This window comes from Oncorhynchus tshawytscha, linkage group LG09, assembly GCF_018296145.1.
Source record: "Oncorhynchus tshawytscha isolate Ot180627B linkage group LG09, Otsh_v2.0, whole genome shotgun sequence".
In the NCBI taxonomy this organism is placed as follows: Eukaryota; Metazoa; Chordata; class Actinopteri; order Salmoniformes; family Salmonidae; genus Oncorhynchus; species Oncorhynchus tshawytscha.
This window is the reverse complement of record NC_056437.1, coordinates 5,853,438-5,873,025: the sequence shown is the minus strand read 5'-3', so window position 1 is coordinate 5,873,025 and position 19,588 is coordinate 5,853,438. Positions and strand designations below refer to the sequence as shown.

At 41.8% G+C, this 19,588-nt stretch overlaps 1 protein-coding gene across 4 annotated transcripts in view; it reads right to left on the bottom strand.

Annotated features, from left to right (window-relative positions):
• Positions 1-267: 267 nt before the first annotated feature.
• Positions 268-19,588, bottom strand: part of rab27b (RAB27B, member RAS oncogene family) — a 106,023-nt gene continuing 86,702 nt past the window's right edge. For all 4 annotated transcript variants that reach the window (XM_042326408.1, XM_042326409.1, XM_042326410.1 and 1 more), the window contains 4 exons: positions 11,762-11,847; positions 7,362-7,465; positions 3,488-3,611; positions 268-1,639 (listed from right to left, as the gene is read on the bottom strand). In XM_042326408.1, coding sequence (XP_042182342.1) covers positions 1,453-1,639; positions 3,488-3,611; positions 7,362-7,465; positions 11,762-11,847 — 501 coding nt within the window. In that variant the 3' untranslated portion in view covers positions 268-1,452. The remainder of the gene's footprint in view (positions 1,640-3,487; positions 3,612-7,361; positions 7,466-11,761; positions 11,848-19,588) is intronic.

Sequence of the window (19,588 nt, the reverse complement as noted above, 5' to 3'; positions counted from 1 at the left end):
TTTATTAAATCAGTTCTATACAGAACAGTCACTACACTGTGGACTTTGTCTTGTCTTAAACACAATAATAGTTAACACTGACTGCCCGTCTGTCCTGGTCACTATATATATATATATATATATATACTATCATGTTATTATTTTGTAATAGAAAAGTTGGATTAGAAAAGGAGTCTGTAATCACTAGGCATGAGGTGTGAGGAGTGTGGTTAGTTCCTGTAAAGCTGGTAGATGGGGCACGGAGAAACAGGAACACAGAACTACATCTCGAGTGCACTAGCTAACTAGCTAGATTTATTGTTAAAGTCTGTCACATGAGATTAGTAGCTAGGAATGTCAAAGGCCCTTGATAACAACCACAGACAGACAGACAATCCTGCCCCGGGACTACAGGAAATGTGAAGGTGATTTTGGCACACAGACAAACAGGCCAACAGCAGTTATCAAGAGATTAGATTTTCTGCTTTGGCAATATATTTTCCTGACTGATATTACAATATGATAAAGTTGTTACTGTATTTTATGCACATTTAGCTAGACACTGTTATTGTTTAGCTAGACACTGTTATTGTTTAGCTAGACACTGTTATTGTTTAGCTAGACACTGTTATTGTCTACTGTTATTTGGGCATTCAAATTAATGTGTGGAACCATAATTTATTCTAAAACAAAAAATACATTTAAAAAAAAAAAAGAGAACTTATATTTAAAATACAAAAAAAAAAATGAAATATAAATCATATATAAATAACTGGTCACATGTTTTTATTAATATTCTGTAATATGGATAGGGCCTTAACAGCCAAGGCAGTAGATTAGATTGGACATACACATGTAAACAACATTGGGATATAAAGTCCTATAAAGCATAGGCCTCTGGTAGTCCAGACTCTTGTCTCAAATGGCACCCTATTCATACTGTATGACTAGTAATGCACTATATTTATTTGACCTTTTAGTTAACATTTAACTAGGCAAGTCCGTTAAGAACAAATTGTTATTTTACAACGACGGCCTACCCTCCCCCCCCGGCCAAACCCTAACCCGGACGACGCTGGGCCAATTGTGTGCCGCCCTATGGGACCTCCCGATCACGGCGGGTTGTGATACAGTCCGGGAATCGAAACAGGGAGTCTGTAATGACGCCTCTAGTGCTGAGATGCAGTGCTTCAGAACGCTGCGCCACTCGGGGAGTTCTGTAATAGGGAACAGAGTGACATTTGAGACGCAACACAGGACAGGACAGGACAGGAGAGACATATAGTCAGGCCCAGCACAGTACACACAGGCCGTGCAAGGCCAGAACTACAGCGCCATTGCAGTGTGGCTGACTGAGCTGCTCCCTCACACATCATGCTGTCATAATGCTGCTGCACTTCTGTGTCTGGCCACCAGAGGGGGTGCTAGAGCACCAATCAGAGTAGGGAGAAGGGGACGTGGGAGGGGCCAAGTCTAACATGCACACTTTTTCTGGTCAGGCGCAGCGTCCTCCAGCTTGGTGGCTCCTCCCCCATTGGTGGGATCGGCGGTGGGCTTGTCGACACACTGCTCCATCCTCTTCATGACCAGGTCTAGCAGAGTGATGACCGCCTTGTCCACCTCAGACCCCGTCGCTGCCGATGTCTCGAAGTACGGGATCCTACAGGACACATACAGAACCCAGATCAGACAGGACACATACAGAACCCACATCAGAGAGGACAAACAGAACCAGATCAGACAGGACCACTCCAACACCCACATCAGACAGGACAAACAGAACCAGATCAGAGAGGACACATACAGAACCCACATCAGAGAGGACACATACAGAACCCACATCAGACAGGACACATACAGAACCCACATCAGACAGGACATACAGAACCCAGATACAGAACCCAGACAGGACATACAGAACCCCATTAGACAGGACATACAACAGGACATACAGAACCCCACATCAGACAGGACATACAGAACCCACATCAGACAGGACATACAGAACCCACATCAGACAGGACATACAGAACCCAGATCAGACAGGACATACAGACCCACATCAGACAGGGACATCAGACAGGACATACAGAACCCAATCAGACAGGACCAGATCAGACAGGACACATACAGAACCCAGATCAGACAGGACACATACAGAACCCAGATCAGACAGGACACATACAGAACCCAGATCAGACAGGACATACAGAACCCACATCAGACAGGACATACAGAACCCACATCAGAAAGGAAATACAGAACCCACATCAGAAAGGAAATACAGAACCCACATCAGACAGGACCACATCAACACCCACAACAGACAAGATCACACCAAAACCCACATCAGAGCATTCTACCTGGTCTTACTAGTCGTATCTTATATCTGAAAGTTAAATCGAGGGACCATGTCAAGCACGTTAGGGTATGAGGGACTGAAAACGATAGAGGCTGTTGTAATAACAACCAAATGACTCCGGTTGTGTCCTGAGAACAGATCCACCAGGTATTATTTTATGTTAATGAACCACAACCTCTCTGCTAGTACAGCTCTGAATGACAAGCCCAGCACTCAGACATGACAGAGGCGGCATCGCATGCACCCCAAATAGCACCCTATTCCCTATATAGTGCACTACTTTAGACCAGAGCCTTATGGAACCCTATCCACTATATAGTGCACTATTTTAGCATGTCTTGGGGGTATGATATAAAATGCTAACCTCCCCTGTAATTGTAATGGTGAGAGGTTAGCATGTCTTGGGAGTATGATATAAAATGCTAACCTCCCCTGTAATTGTAATGGTGAGAGGTTAGCATGTCATGGGGGTATAATATAAAATGCCAACATCCCCTGTTATTGTAATGGTGAGAGGTTAGCATGTCTTGAGGGTATAATATAAAATGCCAACATCCCCTGTTATTGTAATGGTGAGAGGTTAGCATGTCTTGGGGGTATAATATAAAATGCTAACATCCCTTGTTATTGTAATGGTGATGGAGACATATTCTATTCTAATTTACATTAAAAGTGGCTTAAAAATTATACAATACATTTTTTACAATTCATTTCTATTTGGCACAAAATAATCTGTAACACAACCAAAACAAACAGCAAATGAATCCAACAAGTTTGTAGATTCACAAGCTTAATGTAGTCATTGAGTGGTAGGAATATGGGACCAAATACTAAACTTTTCACTACTTTAATACAGTGAATTTGTCCCCCTAAAATGGAAGGACTATGTACAAAGAGTGCTGTAACTTCTAAAATGGAAGGACTATGTACAAAAAGAACTGTAATTTCTAAAATGGAAGGTTCATCCGATATGGATGAAAATACCCTCAAATTAAAGCAGACAGTCTGACCTTTAACCTTATAGTTATTGTATCATTTCAAATCCAAAGTGCTGGAATACAGAGGCAAAATAACTAAACACGTGTCACTGTCCCTTTGGAGCTCGCTGTCTTTGTAGATGACGGGGGGTAGCTCTCTCCTACTCACCCGTACTTGTCGGCTAGTTCCTTAGCCTGCTCCTCCTGCACCTCTCTCTGGTCCGCCAGGTCTGCCTTGTTGCCCACCAACACCATGTCTGGGTTCTCACAATACGCATTGGCCTGCAGCTGGCCTGAGGACAACATGGAACAGTTAGCATTGACCTGCAGCTAGCCTGTGGACAACAGTTAGCATTGGCCTGCAACTGACCTGAGGACAACATGGAACAGTTAGCATTGACCTGCAGCTAGCCTGGGGACAACAGTTAGCATTGGCCTGCAACTGACCTGAGGACAACATGGAAGAGTTAGCATTGGCCTGCAGCTAGCCTGGGGACAACAGTTAGCATTGGCCTGCAGCTAGCCTGAGGACAACATGGAACAGTTAGCATTGGCCTGCAGCTAGCCTGGGGACAACAGTTAGCATTGGCCTGCAGCTAGCCTGAGGACAACATGGAACAGTTAGCATTCGCCTGCAGCTAGCCTGGGGACAACAGCTAGCATTGGCCTGCAGCTGTGAAGCGCTGTGGGCCCTCATACTCATTACATGTGAAGCGCTGTGGGCCCTCATACTCATTACATGTGAAGCTCTGTGGGCCCTCATACTCATTACATGTGAAGCGCTGTGGGCCCTCATACTCATTACATGTGAAGCGCTGTGGGCCCTCATACTCATTACATGTGAGCGCTGTGGGCCCTCATACTCATTACATGTGAAGCGCTGTGGGCCCTCATACTCATTACATGTGAGCGCTGTGGGCCCTCATACTCATTACATGTGAAGCGCTGTGGGCCCTCATACTCATTACATGTGAAGCGCTGTGGGCCCTCATACTCATTACATGTGAAGCGCTGTGGGCCTCATACTCATTACATGTGAAGCGCTGTGGACCCTCATACTCATTACATGTGAAGCGCTGTGGGCACTCATACTCATTACATGTGAAGCGCTGTGGGCCCTCATACTCATTACATGTGAAGCGCTGTGGGCCCTCAAATGGCCCTCATACTCATTACATGTGAAGCGCTGTGGGCCCTCATACTCATTACATGTGAGCGCTGTGGGCCCTCATACTCATTACATGTGGCTGTGGGCCCTCATACTCATTACATGTGAGCGCTGTGGGCCCTCATACTCATTACATGTGAAGCGCTGTGGGCCCTCATACTCATTACATGTGAAGCGCTGTGGGCCCTCATACTCATTACATGTGAAGCGCTGTGGACCCTCATACTCATTACATGTGAAGCGCTGTGGACCCTCAGACTCATTACATGTGAAGCGCTGTGGACCCTCATACTCATTACATGTGAAGCGCTGTGGGCCCTCATACTCATTACATGTGAAGCGCTGTGGACCCTCAGACTCATTACATGTGAAGCGCTGTGGGAAAAATAACAACTTTAAATGTTAGCTTCTTAATAAACAGCTCATCTCTATGTTTTCTAAACGTGAAATCCATATCAATCCAAATGGCTAAGTATTTATAGGAGGGATTGGAGAATCATCTAATGAGTGAACATGTGGTCCATCTGAATCATCTAATGAGTGAACATGTGGTCCATCTGAATCATCTAATGAGTGAACATGTAGTCCATCTGAATCATCTAATGAGTGAACATGTGGTCCATCTGAATCATCTAATGAGTGGTCCATCTGAATCATCTAATGAGTGAACATGTGGTCCATCTGAATCATCTAATGAGTGAACATGTGGTCCATCTGAATCATCTAATGAGTGAACATGTGGTCCATCTGAATCATCTAATGAGTGAACATGTGGTTCATCTGAATCATCTAATGAGTGAACATGTGGTCCATCTGAATCATCTAATGAGTGAACATGTAGTCCATCTGAATCATCTAATGAGTGAACATGTGGTCAGGGCTTTAGGCAGGGCAACAGACAGGCAGGGCAACAGGCAGGGTAACAGTCAGATCAACAGTCGGGGCAACAGTCAGATCAACAGCCGGGGCAACAGTCAGATCAACAGTCAGATCAACAGTCGGGGCAACAGTCAGATCAACAGTCAGATCAACAACTGGGGCAACAGTCAGATCAATAGTCAGATCAACAACCGGGGCAACAGTCAGATCAATAGCAGATCAACAACCGGGGCAACAGTCAGATCATAGATTAAGTTTCTGATTTTTTAACAGATTGACCAATGGGGTTTATATAAATAGTGAAGAGAGCAGGTCCCAAAATGGATCCCTGTGGTACACCTTGATGTACTTCAAGAAATTCATACTTAACCCCATCAATCACGACGGCCTGAGTTCTGTCACTAAGACAATCATGAAACCAAGAACAGGCGTCAGAACTCAGGCCTATTGAGGACAACTTGTTCAATAAAATGACACGATCAACGGTATCAACATTTTATTTTAGTGTCTAAAGCATTGATAAGATCATTAACAACTAAAGTGGATGCTGTATTAGTGCTATGCCCAGGCCTAAACCCTGATTGGATGGTCAGGCCTAAACCCTGATTGGATGCCCAGACCTAAACCCTGATTGGATGGTCAGGCCTAAACCCTGATTGGATGGTCAGGCCTAAACCCTGATTGGATGGTCAGGCCTAAACCCTGATTGGATGGTCAGGCCTAAACCCTGATTGGATGGTCAGGCCTAAACACTGATTGGTTTACATTCCATCAGTGTGATTAGAATACAGAATGCCACAGCTGAATACTACTACCCTGACATCCTGATGAAGGCAGCTTGCTGTCAAAACATTGGCTAATTAATACAAGTATTGTATCAGAGTAATACAGGGTGAGGATCACTTCTTTTCAAGTGTTTTGGACCACTGGACCGGGCCTCGCTAATGCTGGACTGGGCCTCGCTAACCTCGCTAACTCAAGTATGCGCCTCGCTTACTCAAGTATGGGCCTCGTTAACTCTGGACTGGGCCTCGCTAACTCAGGTCTGGGCCTCGCTAACTCTGGAGGCTAACTCTCTGGGCCTCTGGGCCTACTCTGGACTAACTGGACTGGGCCTCGCTAACTCTGGACTGGGCCTCGCTAACTCAGGTCTGGGCCTTGCTAACTCTGGACTGGGCCTCGCTAACTCAGGACTGGGCCTTGCTAACTCAGGACTGGGCCTCGCTAAATTAGATCTGGGTCTCGCTAAATTAGGTCTGGGCCTCGCTAAATCTGGACTGGGCCTTGTTAACTCAGGTCTGCATTTTGCTTTCTCCCGAAAACAGTTTACTACTAACCGTTGCCTACATCCTGTGCCCTCCCTCTAAGCTCTAAGGATGATTACAGTATTGATTGATATTGATCCACTGAAGGACCTGTCTGCTCTTCCAATACCTCCTTAATGAATCTGTCTTCCTTTCAAATACCAGGACATCATTGTCAATAAGAATTTGTTATTAACTGACTGGTTAAATAAAGGTAAGGAGGAAAACATATTTTTCTAATCAATTGAATAAGCGAATTGACTGAATCCTCAACCCTGGCCATGTTCTGTACCATTCAGGTTGAAGCATGCTGGTGTTTAGAAGAGATGTGTCTTGTAAAGTGATCTTGTGCAGCTCAGTTGCTAGAGCCAATGGTCATGGGTTTGATTTCCGCTTGGGCCAATGGTCATGGGTTTGATTTCCGCTTGGGCCAATGGTCATGGGTTTGATTTCCGCTGGGGCCAATGGTCATGGGTTTGATTCCACGCTGGGGCCAATGGTCATGGGTTTGATTTGTTGGGCCAATGGTCATGGGTTTGATTTCCGCTGGGGCCACCATAAGAAAAATGTATCCACCCATAAATTGCCTTGAATAAATGTGTCTGCTAAATGGCGCATATATTATCTCAAGTGTGTGTGTGTGTGTGTGTGTGTGTGTGTGTGTGTGTGTGTGAACCTAGACCACAACATACTCATCCAGTTGCGGACGTTGAGAAAGCTCTGCTGGCTGGTGAGGTCAAACATGAGCAGGAAGCCCATGGCATCTCTGAAGAATGCTGTGGTCAGACTCCTGAACCTGGGAGGGGTGAGAGACAACAACAGATATATACCAACGATGTTCCAATTTAGAACCGGGATGGTGACCCAGGTCTCCAGTTTAAAATACCACTATTTTAACCAGGTTTGTTAGTCAGGGCTGGGGAAACATGGGACACCACTCAGCCGAGCACTGGCTTAGGGAAGGTTTGAGAATGGAGATGGCGACAGTTCAATGGGTTTCTGTACAGCTGATGTAAGAAGGGCTTTATAAATCTATTTGATTTATTTGATTGAGTGATGGCGACATCAGAGTTGTGGTTTCGATTCCCACACGTGTCAAGTATACTGAATATATCTCTGTCAATGGTGACAGTTCATTAATTTAGGGTCTAATACATTACCAAGATTGCCAGTGGGGCATCAAGCTTTGCAAAGTGTTTCAAGGCACAAATTCGTTATGATCTTTCAATTTAGAGAATTGCAAATCTCATTCTGACAGAGAGAAGGCCCGGTCAGAAATGAAATGAGTTGGTGTGTGTGTGTGTGTGTGTGTGTGTGTATGTGTGTGTTCGTGTGTAACATAAACATTACATAATACATACTGATGAGTCATCAAACTATGAGTCAAAGCTTGATAAATGGACTGGCAGCCTTGAGTCAACCGCTGCCTCCCAGTGTGTTTATTGTCTCTGATAGCAGAACACTTCTTTCATGCATTCCAAATGACACACTATTCCCTATATAGTGCACTACTTTAGACCAGAGCCCTATGGAACCCTATTCCCTACATAGTGCACTACTGTATACCAGAGTCCAATAGAACCCTATTCCCTACATAGTGCACTACTTTAGACCAGAGCCCTATGGAACCCTATTCCCTATATAGTGCACTACTTTAGACCAGAGCCCTATGGAACCCTATTCCCTATATAGTGCAGTACTTTAGACCAGAGCCCAGAACCATCAGATGTCTGACAGGAGGTTCAAGGAGATTGTACCAGTGTTCATTTTGTCAACAAAAATAGTGACAAAAATATTCGTAAAACACCTCATTTTCAGTGACAATTGCCGATAGTTTAACTGACTAAATAAAACTAGAACTAATCGAAAAATACTTTTCATTTCAGTTGACTAAAACGAGACGAGACAAAATGATCTCTGACTAAAATCTGACTAGAAGTGGACTGGACAAGGTTTTTTTTGGAGATATTGAGAGCTTTTCCGTGATAAGCACAATTAATATTAGCAGCACTGATGCGCAGCGCTGTTCTGTTCAGCAGTGGACGCCTCACTCTGCACACACAGTCAACATCAGCTGGTGAGCTGCTGGGGAGCAAGCGATGAGTCTGGTTAGACAGGCAGATAGGCTCCGCTCCGGCCCCGATTATACACATCGCGCAGGCGACTCTCTTGCTTCCCCGTAGCGAACCAGTCACCACCAGCCTTTCTAGTTTCCTACCCTTTGCCTGGTTAAGAAACACAAGCTGCTATCAGAAATTAAAAACAATAGCAGCATTGAGTTTAATATTAAATCAACAGTCTAGCTACGTGTTTTTCTCTCTCTTGAGTATAGAAAAATAGGCCGTCTTAGAATTTGTAGTCTTGTTCAAACCCTCCCACTTTCCTCACTGCATTTCATAGCCAGGTTCTGTAACCAACGTAGCCAAGTCTCACTCTTTTCCTCCGAGAAAACGGCTTGAAACATTACCGTTCAAAAGATATGACCCAGAAGACCAGCGCTACGTTTTTTTTCTTTCTATCGTGCATTGGCGGGCCGCATTTTACATTCATCAAGCATATCGCTGGTTCTTCTAAAACTAGACTACTTACAAACCAGACGGTTAACCATTTGTTTAGGCTACAACTTTGTTACCTCCTTAGCCAGCTATAACTAACAACCTGGGGCGTGTTCAGCAGGACGCAATGTTTTTTGAACGTTCAGATAAGGAATAACGTCATCTCTATTCATGGCATTTCTAGTTGCAACGTTTGAGAACATTTTGCAATCAAACGTGGCCCTTGTATCACTATCAGTAGTCTATATGCAAACATTTGGTGGAACAGAAAGAAAGGAAAAGGGACTGCATACAATTTGACTAAATCCCTTTTGTCTCTACACTATATGACAGGGTAAATAACTCCTCTATATCTGACTGGGTTAATAACTCCACTATATCTGACTGGGTAAATAACTCCTCTATATCTGACTGGGTAAATAACTCATCTATATCTGACTGGGTTAATAACTCCACTATATCTGACTGGGTAAATAACTCCTCTATATCTGACTGGGTAAATAACCCCTCTGACTGGGTAAATAACCCCACTATATCTGACTGGGTAAATAACTCCTCTATATCTGACTGGGTAAATAACTCCTCTATATCTGACTGGGTAAATAACTCCTCTATATCTGACTGGGTTAATAACTCCTCTATATCTGACTGGGTTAATAACTCCTCTATATCTGACTGGGTAAATAACCCCTCTATATCTGACTGGGTAAATAACTCTACTATATCTGACTGGGTAAATAACTCCTCTATATCTGACTGGGTAAATAACTCCTCTATATCTGACTGGGTTAATAACTCCTCTATATCTGACTGGGTAAATAACCCCTCTATATCTGACTGGGTAAATAACTCCTCTATATCTGACTGGGTTAATAACACCTCTATATCTGACTGGGTAAATAACTCCTCTATATCTGACTGGGTAAATAACCCCACTATATCTGACTGGGTAAATAACTCCTCTATATCTGACTGGGTAAATATCTCCTCTATATCTGACTGGTTAAATAACTACTCTATATCTGACTGGGTAAATAACCCCTCTATATCTGACTGGGTAAATAACACCTCTATATCTGACTGGGTAAATAACCCCACTATATCTGACTGGGTAAATAACCCCTCTATATCTGACTGGGTAAATAACCCACTATATCTGACTGGGTAAATAACACCTCTATATCTGACTGGGTAAATAACCCCACTATATCTGACTGGGTAAATAACTCCTCTATATCTGACTGGGTAAATAACCCCACTATATCTGACTGGGTAAATAACTCCTCTATATCTGACTGGGTAAATAACACCTCTATATCTGACTGGGTAAAAATATATCTGACTGGGTAAATAACCCCACTATATCTGACTGGGTAAATAACTCCTCTATATCTGACTGGGTAAATAAATATCTCCTCTATATCTGACTGGGTAAATAAATATCTGACCCCACTATATCTGACTGGGTAAATAACCCTCTATATCTGACTGGGTAAATAACCCCACTATATCTGACTGGGTAAATAACTCCTCTATATCTGACTGTAAATAAACATCTCCTCTATATCTGACTGGGTAAATAACTCCTCTATATCTGACTGGGTTAATAAATAACACCTCTATATCTGACTGGGTTAATAACAAATAACCCCACTATATCTGACTGGGTAAATAACTCCTCTATATCTGACTGGGTAAATATCCCCACTATATCTGACTGGGTAAATAACTCCTCTATATCTGACTGGGTAAATATCTCCTCTATATCTGACTGGTTAAATAACTACTCTATATCTGACTGGGTAAATAACCCCTCTATATCTGACTGGGTAAATAACCCCTCTGACTGGGTAAATAACCCCTCTATATCTGACTGGGTAAATAACTCCTCTATATCTGACTGGGTTAATAACTCCTCTATATCTGACTGGGTAAATAACTCCTCTATATCTGACTGGGTAAATAACTCCTCTATATCTGACTGGGTTAATAACTTCTCTATATCTGACTGGGTAAATAACTCCTCTATAACTGACTGGGTAAATAACTCCTCTATATCTGACTGGGTAAATAACAAAAGTTGTTAAGATGCTGTGTAGACGCCTCATTGTTAAGGCTTGTTAAGACTTGTTAAGGCTGGTTAAGGCTTGTTAAGGCTTGTTAAGGCTTGTTAAGACTTGTTAAGGCTTGTTAAGACTTGTTAGGGCTTGTTAAGACTTGTTAAGACTTGTTAAGACTTGTTAAGGCTTGTTAAGGCTTGTTAAGGCTTGTTAAGGCCTTGCAGAACTACAAGCGTCATTCTCACAAGGTAAGTGGGGAGTGATACCGTTGTGAGAGCTTGAGATATACAGTAGTTGAACAAAACATCAAGCTACAAAACTGAATGGCAGCAGTGGTTTCACCAATGATTTCATGTTGAGCGAAGCTTAGGTAAGATAGGGTGGTCGTAGGAATACCCTATCTTTATAATGCATTATAGGCACATTTGTAACATTTTATGAGCTACATGTAAATGCATTAGGATGCAGTTCCAGTACCTCTCCTGTCCAGCTGTATCCCAGAGCTGGAGGTGAACTTTAAAGGTCTTCCCTGTGGTTCCATTGGGGCCCGATGCTGTGTACACCTGAAACACACACGGGCACATACAGGGTGAGAAGCACACACCCAACACACACACACAGTGTGAGGAACACACATCGACACACACAGTGTCAGAAACACACACCGACACACAGTGTCAGAAACACACACCGACACACACACACACACACACACACACACACAGTGTGAGAAACACACACCCCAACACACACAGTGTCAGAAACACACACCGACACACAGTGTGAGAAACACACACCCCGACACACACAGTGTGAGAAACACACACCCCAACACACACAGTGTGAGAAACACACACCCCAACACACACAGTGTCAGAAACACACACACACACAAGGTCAGAAACACACACCAACACACAGTGTCAGGAACACACACCAACACACACACACAGTGTCAGAAACACACACACACACACAGTGTGAGAAACACACCCGACACACACAGTGTCAGAAACACACACACACACACAGTGTGAGAAACACACCCGACACACAAATCTACAGATCTACGTTAGCTAAACCGCTAAATCGACAGATCTACGTTAGCTAAACCGCTAAATCGACAGATCTACGTTAGCTAAACCGCTAAATCTACAGATCTACGTTAGCTAAACCGCTAAATCTACAGATCTACGTTAGCTAAACCGCTAAATCGACAGATCTACGTTAGCTAAACCGCTAAATCGACAGATCTACGTTAGCTAAACCGCTAAATCTACAGATCTACGTTAGCTAAACCGCTAAATCTACAGATCTACGTTAGCTAAGTCACTAAATTTACAGTGCTAAGCTACTCAGGCACCTAGCTTTGTAAACAGAAAGGAAAAAAACTGTGTTTAGACATCTCGCTGGTACTGTTATCAACAAAGGAACAACAGAGACTTTTCTAAAACAGTATCATCCGGGGGAGGAAATGATCTGGCTGCAGAATACAAAGAAAATACTGAAACAAAACCAACATGAGCAGATACAAACCAACATGAACAGATACAATAAACATGAACAGATACAATAAACATGAACAGATACAAACCAACATGAGCAGATACAATAAACATGAACAGATACAATAAACATGAACAGATACAAACCAACATGAACAGATACAATAAACATGAACAGATACAAACCAACATGAGCAGATACAATAAACATGAACAGATACAATAAACATGAACAGATACAATAAACATGAACAGATACAATAAACATGAACAGATACAATAAACATGAACAGATACAATAAACATGAGCAGATACAAACCAACATGAACAGATACAATAAACATGAACAGATACAATAAACATGAACAGATACAATAAACATGAACAGATACAATAAACATGAACAGATACAAACCAACATGAGCAGATACAATAAACATGAACAGATACAATAAACATGAACAGATACAATAAACATGAACAGATACAATAAACATGAACAGATACAATAAACATGAGCAGATACAAACCAACATGAACAGATACAATAAACATGAACAGATACAAACCAACATGAACAGATACAAACCAACATGAACAGATACAAACCAACATGAACAGATACAAACCAACAACAGATACAAACCAACATGAACAGATACAAACCAACATGAACAGATACAAATAAACAGATACAAACCAACATGAACAGATACAAAAACATGAGCAGATACAACAGATACAAACCAACATGAACAGATACAAACCAACATGAACAGATACAAACCAACATGAACAGATACAAACCAACATGAACAGATACAAACCAACATGAGCAGATACAAACCAACATGAACAGATACAAATAAACAAACAGATACAACATGAACAGATACAAACCAACATGAGCAGATACAAACCAACATGAACAGATACAAACCAACATGAACAGATACAATACAAACCAACATGAACAGATACAATAAACATGAACAGATACAAAAACATGAACAGATACAATAAACATGAACAGATACAATACAAAAACATGAACAGATACAAAACCAACATGAACAGATACAAAAACATGAACAGATACAAACCAACATGAACAGATACAAACCAACATGAACAGATACAAACCAACATGAACAGATACAAACCAACATGAACAGATACAAACCAACATGAACAGATACAAACCAACATGAACAGATACAATACCAACATGAACAGATACAAAAACATGAACAGATACAATAAACATGAACAGAACAGATACAATAAACAAACAGATACAACATGAACAGATACAAACCAACATGAACAGATACAAACCAACATGAACAGATACAAACCAACATGAGCAGATACAAAAAACATGAACAGATACAATAAACATGAACAGATACAAACCAACATGAACAGATACAATAAACATGAGCAGATACAAACCAACATGAACAGATACAAACCAACATGAGCAGATACAAACCAACATGAACAGATACAAACCAACATGAGCAGATACAAACCAACATGAGCAGATACAAACCAACATGAACAGATACAAACCAACATGAACAGATACAAACCAACATGAACAGATACAAACCAACATGAACAGATACAAACCAACATGAACAGATACAAACCAACATGAACAGATACAAACCAACATGAGCAGATACAAACCAACATGAACAGATACAAACCAACATGAGCAGATACAAACCAACATGAACAGATACAAACCAACATGAACAGATACAAACCAACATGAGCAGATACAAACCAACATGAACAGATACAAAAACATGAACAGATACAAAAACATGAACAGATACAAACCAACATGAACAGATACAAAAACATGAACAGATACAAACCAACATGAACAGATACAAAAACATGAACAGATACAATACAAAAATACAAACCAACATGAACAGATACAAACCAACATGAACAGATACAAACCAACATGAACAGATACAAACCAACATGAACAGATACAAACCAACATGAACAGATACAAACCAACATGAACAGATACAAACCAACATGAACAGATACAAAAACATGAACAGATACAAACCAACATGAACAGATACAAAAACATGAACAGATACAAACCAACATGAACAGATACAAACCAACATGAACAGATAAACAAACAGATACAACATGAACAGATACAATAAACATGAACAGATGACAATACAAACCAACATGAGCAGATACAAACCAACATGAGCAGATACAATAAACATGAACAGATACAAACCAACATGAACAGATACAAACCAACATGAGCAGATACAAACCAACATGAACAGATACAAACCAACATGAACAGATACAAACCAACATGAGCAGATACAAACCAACATGAGCAGATACAATAAACATGAACAGATACAAACCAACATGAACAGATACAAACCAACATGAGCAGATACAATAAACATGAACAGATACAATAAACATGAACAGATACAAACCAACATGAGCAGATACAATAAACATGAGCAGATACAAACCAACATGAACAGATACAAACCAACATGAGCAGATACAAACCAACATGAACAGATACAAACCAACATGAGCAGATACAAACCAACATGAGCAGATACAAACCAACATGAACAGATACAAACCAACATGAACAGATACAATAAACATGAACAGATACAAACCAACATGAGCAGATACAAACCAACATGAGCAGATACAATAAACATGAGCAGATACAAACCAACATGAGCAGATACAAACCAACATGAACAGATACAATAAACATGAGCAGATACAAACCAACATGAGCAGATACAATAAACATGAGCAGATACAAACCAACATGAGCAGATACAAACCAACATGAACAGATACAATAAACATGAACAGATACAAACCAACATGAGCAGATACAAACCAACATGAACAGATACAATAAACATGAACAGATACAAACCAACATGAACAGATACAATAAACATGAACAGATACAAAAACATGAGCAGATACAAACCAACATGAGCAGATACAAACCAACATGAACAGATACAATAAACATGAACAGATACAAACCAACATGAGCAGATACAAACCAACATGAACAGATACAATAAACATGAACAGATACAAAAACATGAACAGATACAAACCAACATGAACAGATACAAACCAACATGAGCAGATACAAAAACATGAACAGATACAAACCAACATGAACAGATACAAACCAACATGAACAGATACAAAAACATGAACAGATACAAAAACAACAGAACAGATACATGAACAGATAAATAAACATGAACAGATACAAACCAACATGAGCAGATACAAACCAACATGAACAGATACAATAAACATGAGCAGATACAAACCAACATGAGCAGATACAATAAACATGAGCAGATACAAACCAACATGAACAGATACAAACCAACATGAACAGATACAATAAACATGAGCAGATACAATAAACATGAGCAGATACAATAAACATGAGCAGATACAAACCAACATGAACAGATACAATAAACATGAGCAGATACAAACCAACATGAACAGATACAAACCAACATGAACAGATACAATAAACATGAGCAGATACAATAAACATGAGCAGATACAAACCAACATGAACAGATGAACAGATACAAAAACATGAACAGATACAATAAACATGAACAGATACAAACCAACATGAACAGATACAAACCAACATGAGCAGATACAAACCAACATGAACAGATACAAACCAACATGAACAGATACAAACCAACATGAACAGATACAATAAACATGAGCAGATACAAACCAACATGAACAGATACAAACCAACATGAACAGATACAATAAACATGAGCAGATAAAACAGGCTCATAGTAAATTAATGAGTAGCAGCGTTATTGGGACATGGGAGAATAGGGACATGGGAGAATAGGTACATGGGAGAATAGGGACATGGGAGAATAGGGACATGGGAGAATAGGGACATGGGAGAATAGGGACATGGGAGAATAGGGACATGGGAGAATAGGGACATGGGAGAATAGGGACATGGGAGAATAGGGACATGGGAGAATAGGGACATGGGAGAATAGGGACATGGGAGAATAGGGACATGGGAGAATAGGGACATGGGAGAATAGGGACATGGGAGAATAGGAGAATAGGGACATGGGAGAATAGGGACATGGGAGAATAGGGACATGGGAGAATAGGGACATGGGAGAATAGGGACATGGGAGAATAGGTACATGGGAGAATAGGGACATGGGGAATAGGACATGGGAGAATAGGGACATGGGAGAATAGGAACATGGGAGAATAGGGACATAGGAGAATAGGGACATGGGGAATAGGGGGAGAATAGGGAATAGGGACATGGGAGAATAGGGACATGGGAGAATAGGGACAGAATAGGGACATGGGAGAATAGGAACATGGGAGAATAGGTACATGGGAGAATAGGGATAGGGACATGGGAGAATAGGGACATGGGAGAATAGGGACATGGGAGAATAGGACATGGGAGAATAGGGACATGGGAGAATAGGACATGGGAGAATAGGGAATAGGAGATAGGGACATGGGAGAATAGGGACATGGGAGAATAGGGACATGGGAGAATAGGGACATGGGAGAATAGGGACATGGGAGAATAGGAATAACATGGGAGAATAGGGACATGGGAGAATAGGACATGGGAGAATAGGGACATGGGAGAATAGGGACATGGGAGAATATGGGAGGAGGGCATGGGAGAATATGGGACATAGGGACATGGGAATAGGGACATGGGAGAATAGGTACATGGGAGGAGGAATAGGGACATGGGAGAATAGGAGCATGGGAGAATAGGGACATGGGAGATAATAGGGACATGGGAGAATAGGGACATGGGAGAATAGGGACATGGGAGAATGGGAGAATAGGGCATGGGAGAATAGGGATGGGAATAGGGACATGGGAGAATAGGTACATGGGGAGGACATGGGAGAATAGGGACATGGGAGAATAGGATGGGGGAATAGGGACATGGGAGGAGAATAGAATAGGAACATGGGAGGAATAGGTACATGGGAGGATAGGGAGGAATAGGTAGGGACATGGGAGAATAGGACATGGGAGGATAGGACATGGGAGAATAGGGACATGGGAGAATAGGTACATGGGAGGATAGGGACATGGGAGGATAGGGACATGGGAGAATAGGAGTATGGGAGAATAGGGACATGGGAGGATAGGGACATGGGAGAATAGGAACATGGGAGGATAGGTACATGGGAGGATAGGTACATGGGAGAATAGGAGCATGGGAGAATAGGGACATGGGAGGATAGGGACATGGGAGAATAGGAGCATGGGAGAATAGGAGCATGGGAGAATAGGAGCATGGGAGAATAGGAACATGGGAGAATAGGTACATGGGAGGATAGGGACATGGGAGAATAGGTACATGGGAGAATAGGTACATGGGGGAATAGGTACATGGGAGGATAGGGACATGGGAGAATAGGGACATGGGAGAATAGGTACATGGGAGGATAGGGACATGGGAGAATAGGGACATGGGAGAATAGGAACAATAGGTACATCATTCAATATTGTTGTAATTGTCATTATTGCAAAAATAGCAATAAATATCAGCCGATTAATCCGAATCGGCGTTTTTAATTCTCCAATAATCGGAATCGGCGTTGAAAAATCATAATCGGTCGACCTCTAGTTAGAACCCATATGCTGTGGTCTGTGTCTGTCTGCAGGAGATGCATCGATGAGCTATCATCAAGCCATCACTGAGGTGCTGTATGCAAAAGCAGCGTCATTATCCACTTTGCTTCTGCGTCACAGGATACGTCTCATTGATGGTCCTACTGGTTGATGTATACCAGATTACGTCTCATTGGTGGTCCTACTGGTTGATGTATACCAGATTACGTCTCATTGGTGGTCCTACTGGTTGATGTATACCAGATTACGTCTCATTGGTGGTCCTACTGGTTGATGTATACCAGATTACGTCTCATTGGTGGTCCTACTGGTTGATGTATACCAGATTACGTCTCATTGGTGGTCCTACTGGTTGATGTATACCAGATTACGTCTCATTGATGGTCCTACTGGTTGATGTATACCAGATTACGTCTCATTGATGGTCCTACTACCAGGTCTCATTGATGGTCCTACTGGTTGACCAGATTACGTCTCATTGATGGTCCTACTGGTTGATGTATACCAGATTACGGCGCATTGGTGGTCCTACTGGTTGATATATACCAGATTACGTCTCATTGATGGTCCTACTGGTTGATGTATACCAGATTATGTCTCATTGGTGGTCCTACTGGTTGATGTATACCAGATTACATCTCATTGGTGGTCCTACTGGTTGATGTATACCAGATTACGTCTCATTGATGGTCCTACTGGTTGATGTATACCAGATTACGTCTCATTGGTGGTCCTACTGGTTGATGTATACCAGATTACGTCTCATTGGTGGTCCTACTGGTTGATGTATACCAGATTACGTCTCATTGGTGGTCCTACTGGTTGATGTATACCAGATTATTGGTGGTCCTACTCATTGATGGTCCTACTGGTTGATGTGGTCCTACTGGTTGATACCAGATTACGTCCTACTCATTGATGGTCCTACTGGTTGATGTATACCAGATTACGTCTCATTGATGGTCCTACTGGTTGATGTATACCAGATTACGTCTCATTGATGGTCCTACTGGTTGATGTATACCAGATTACGTCTCATTGATGGTC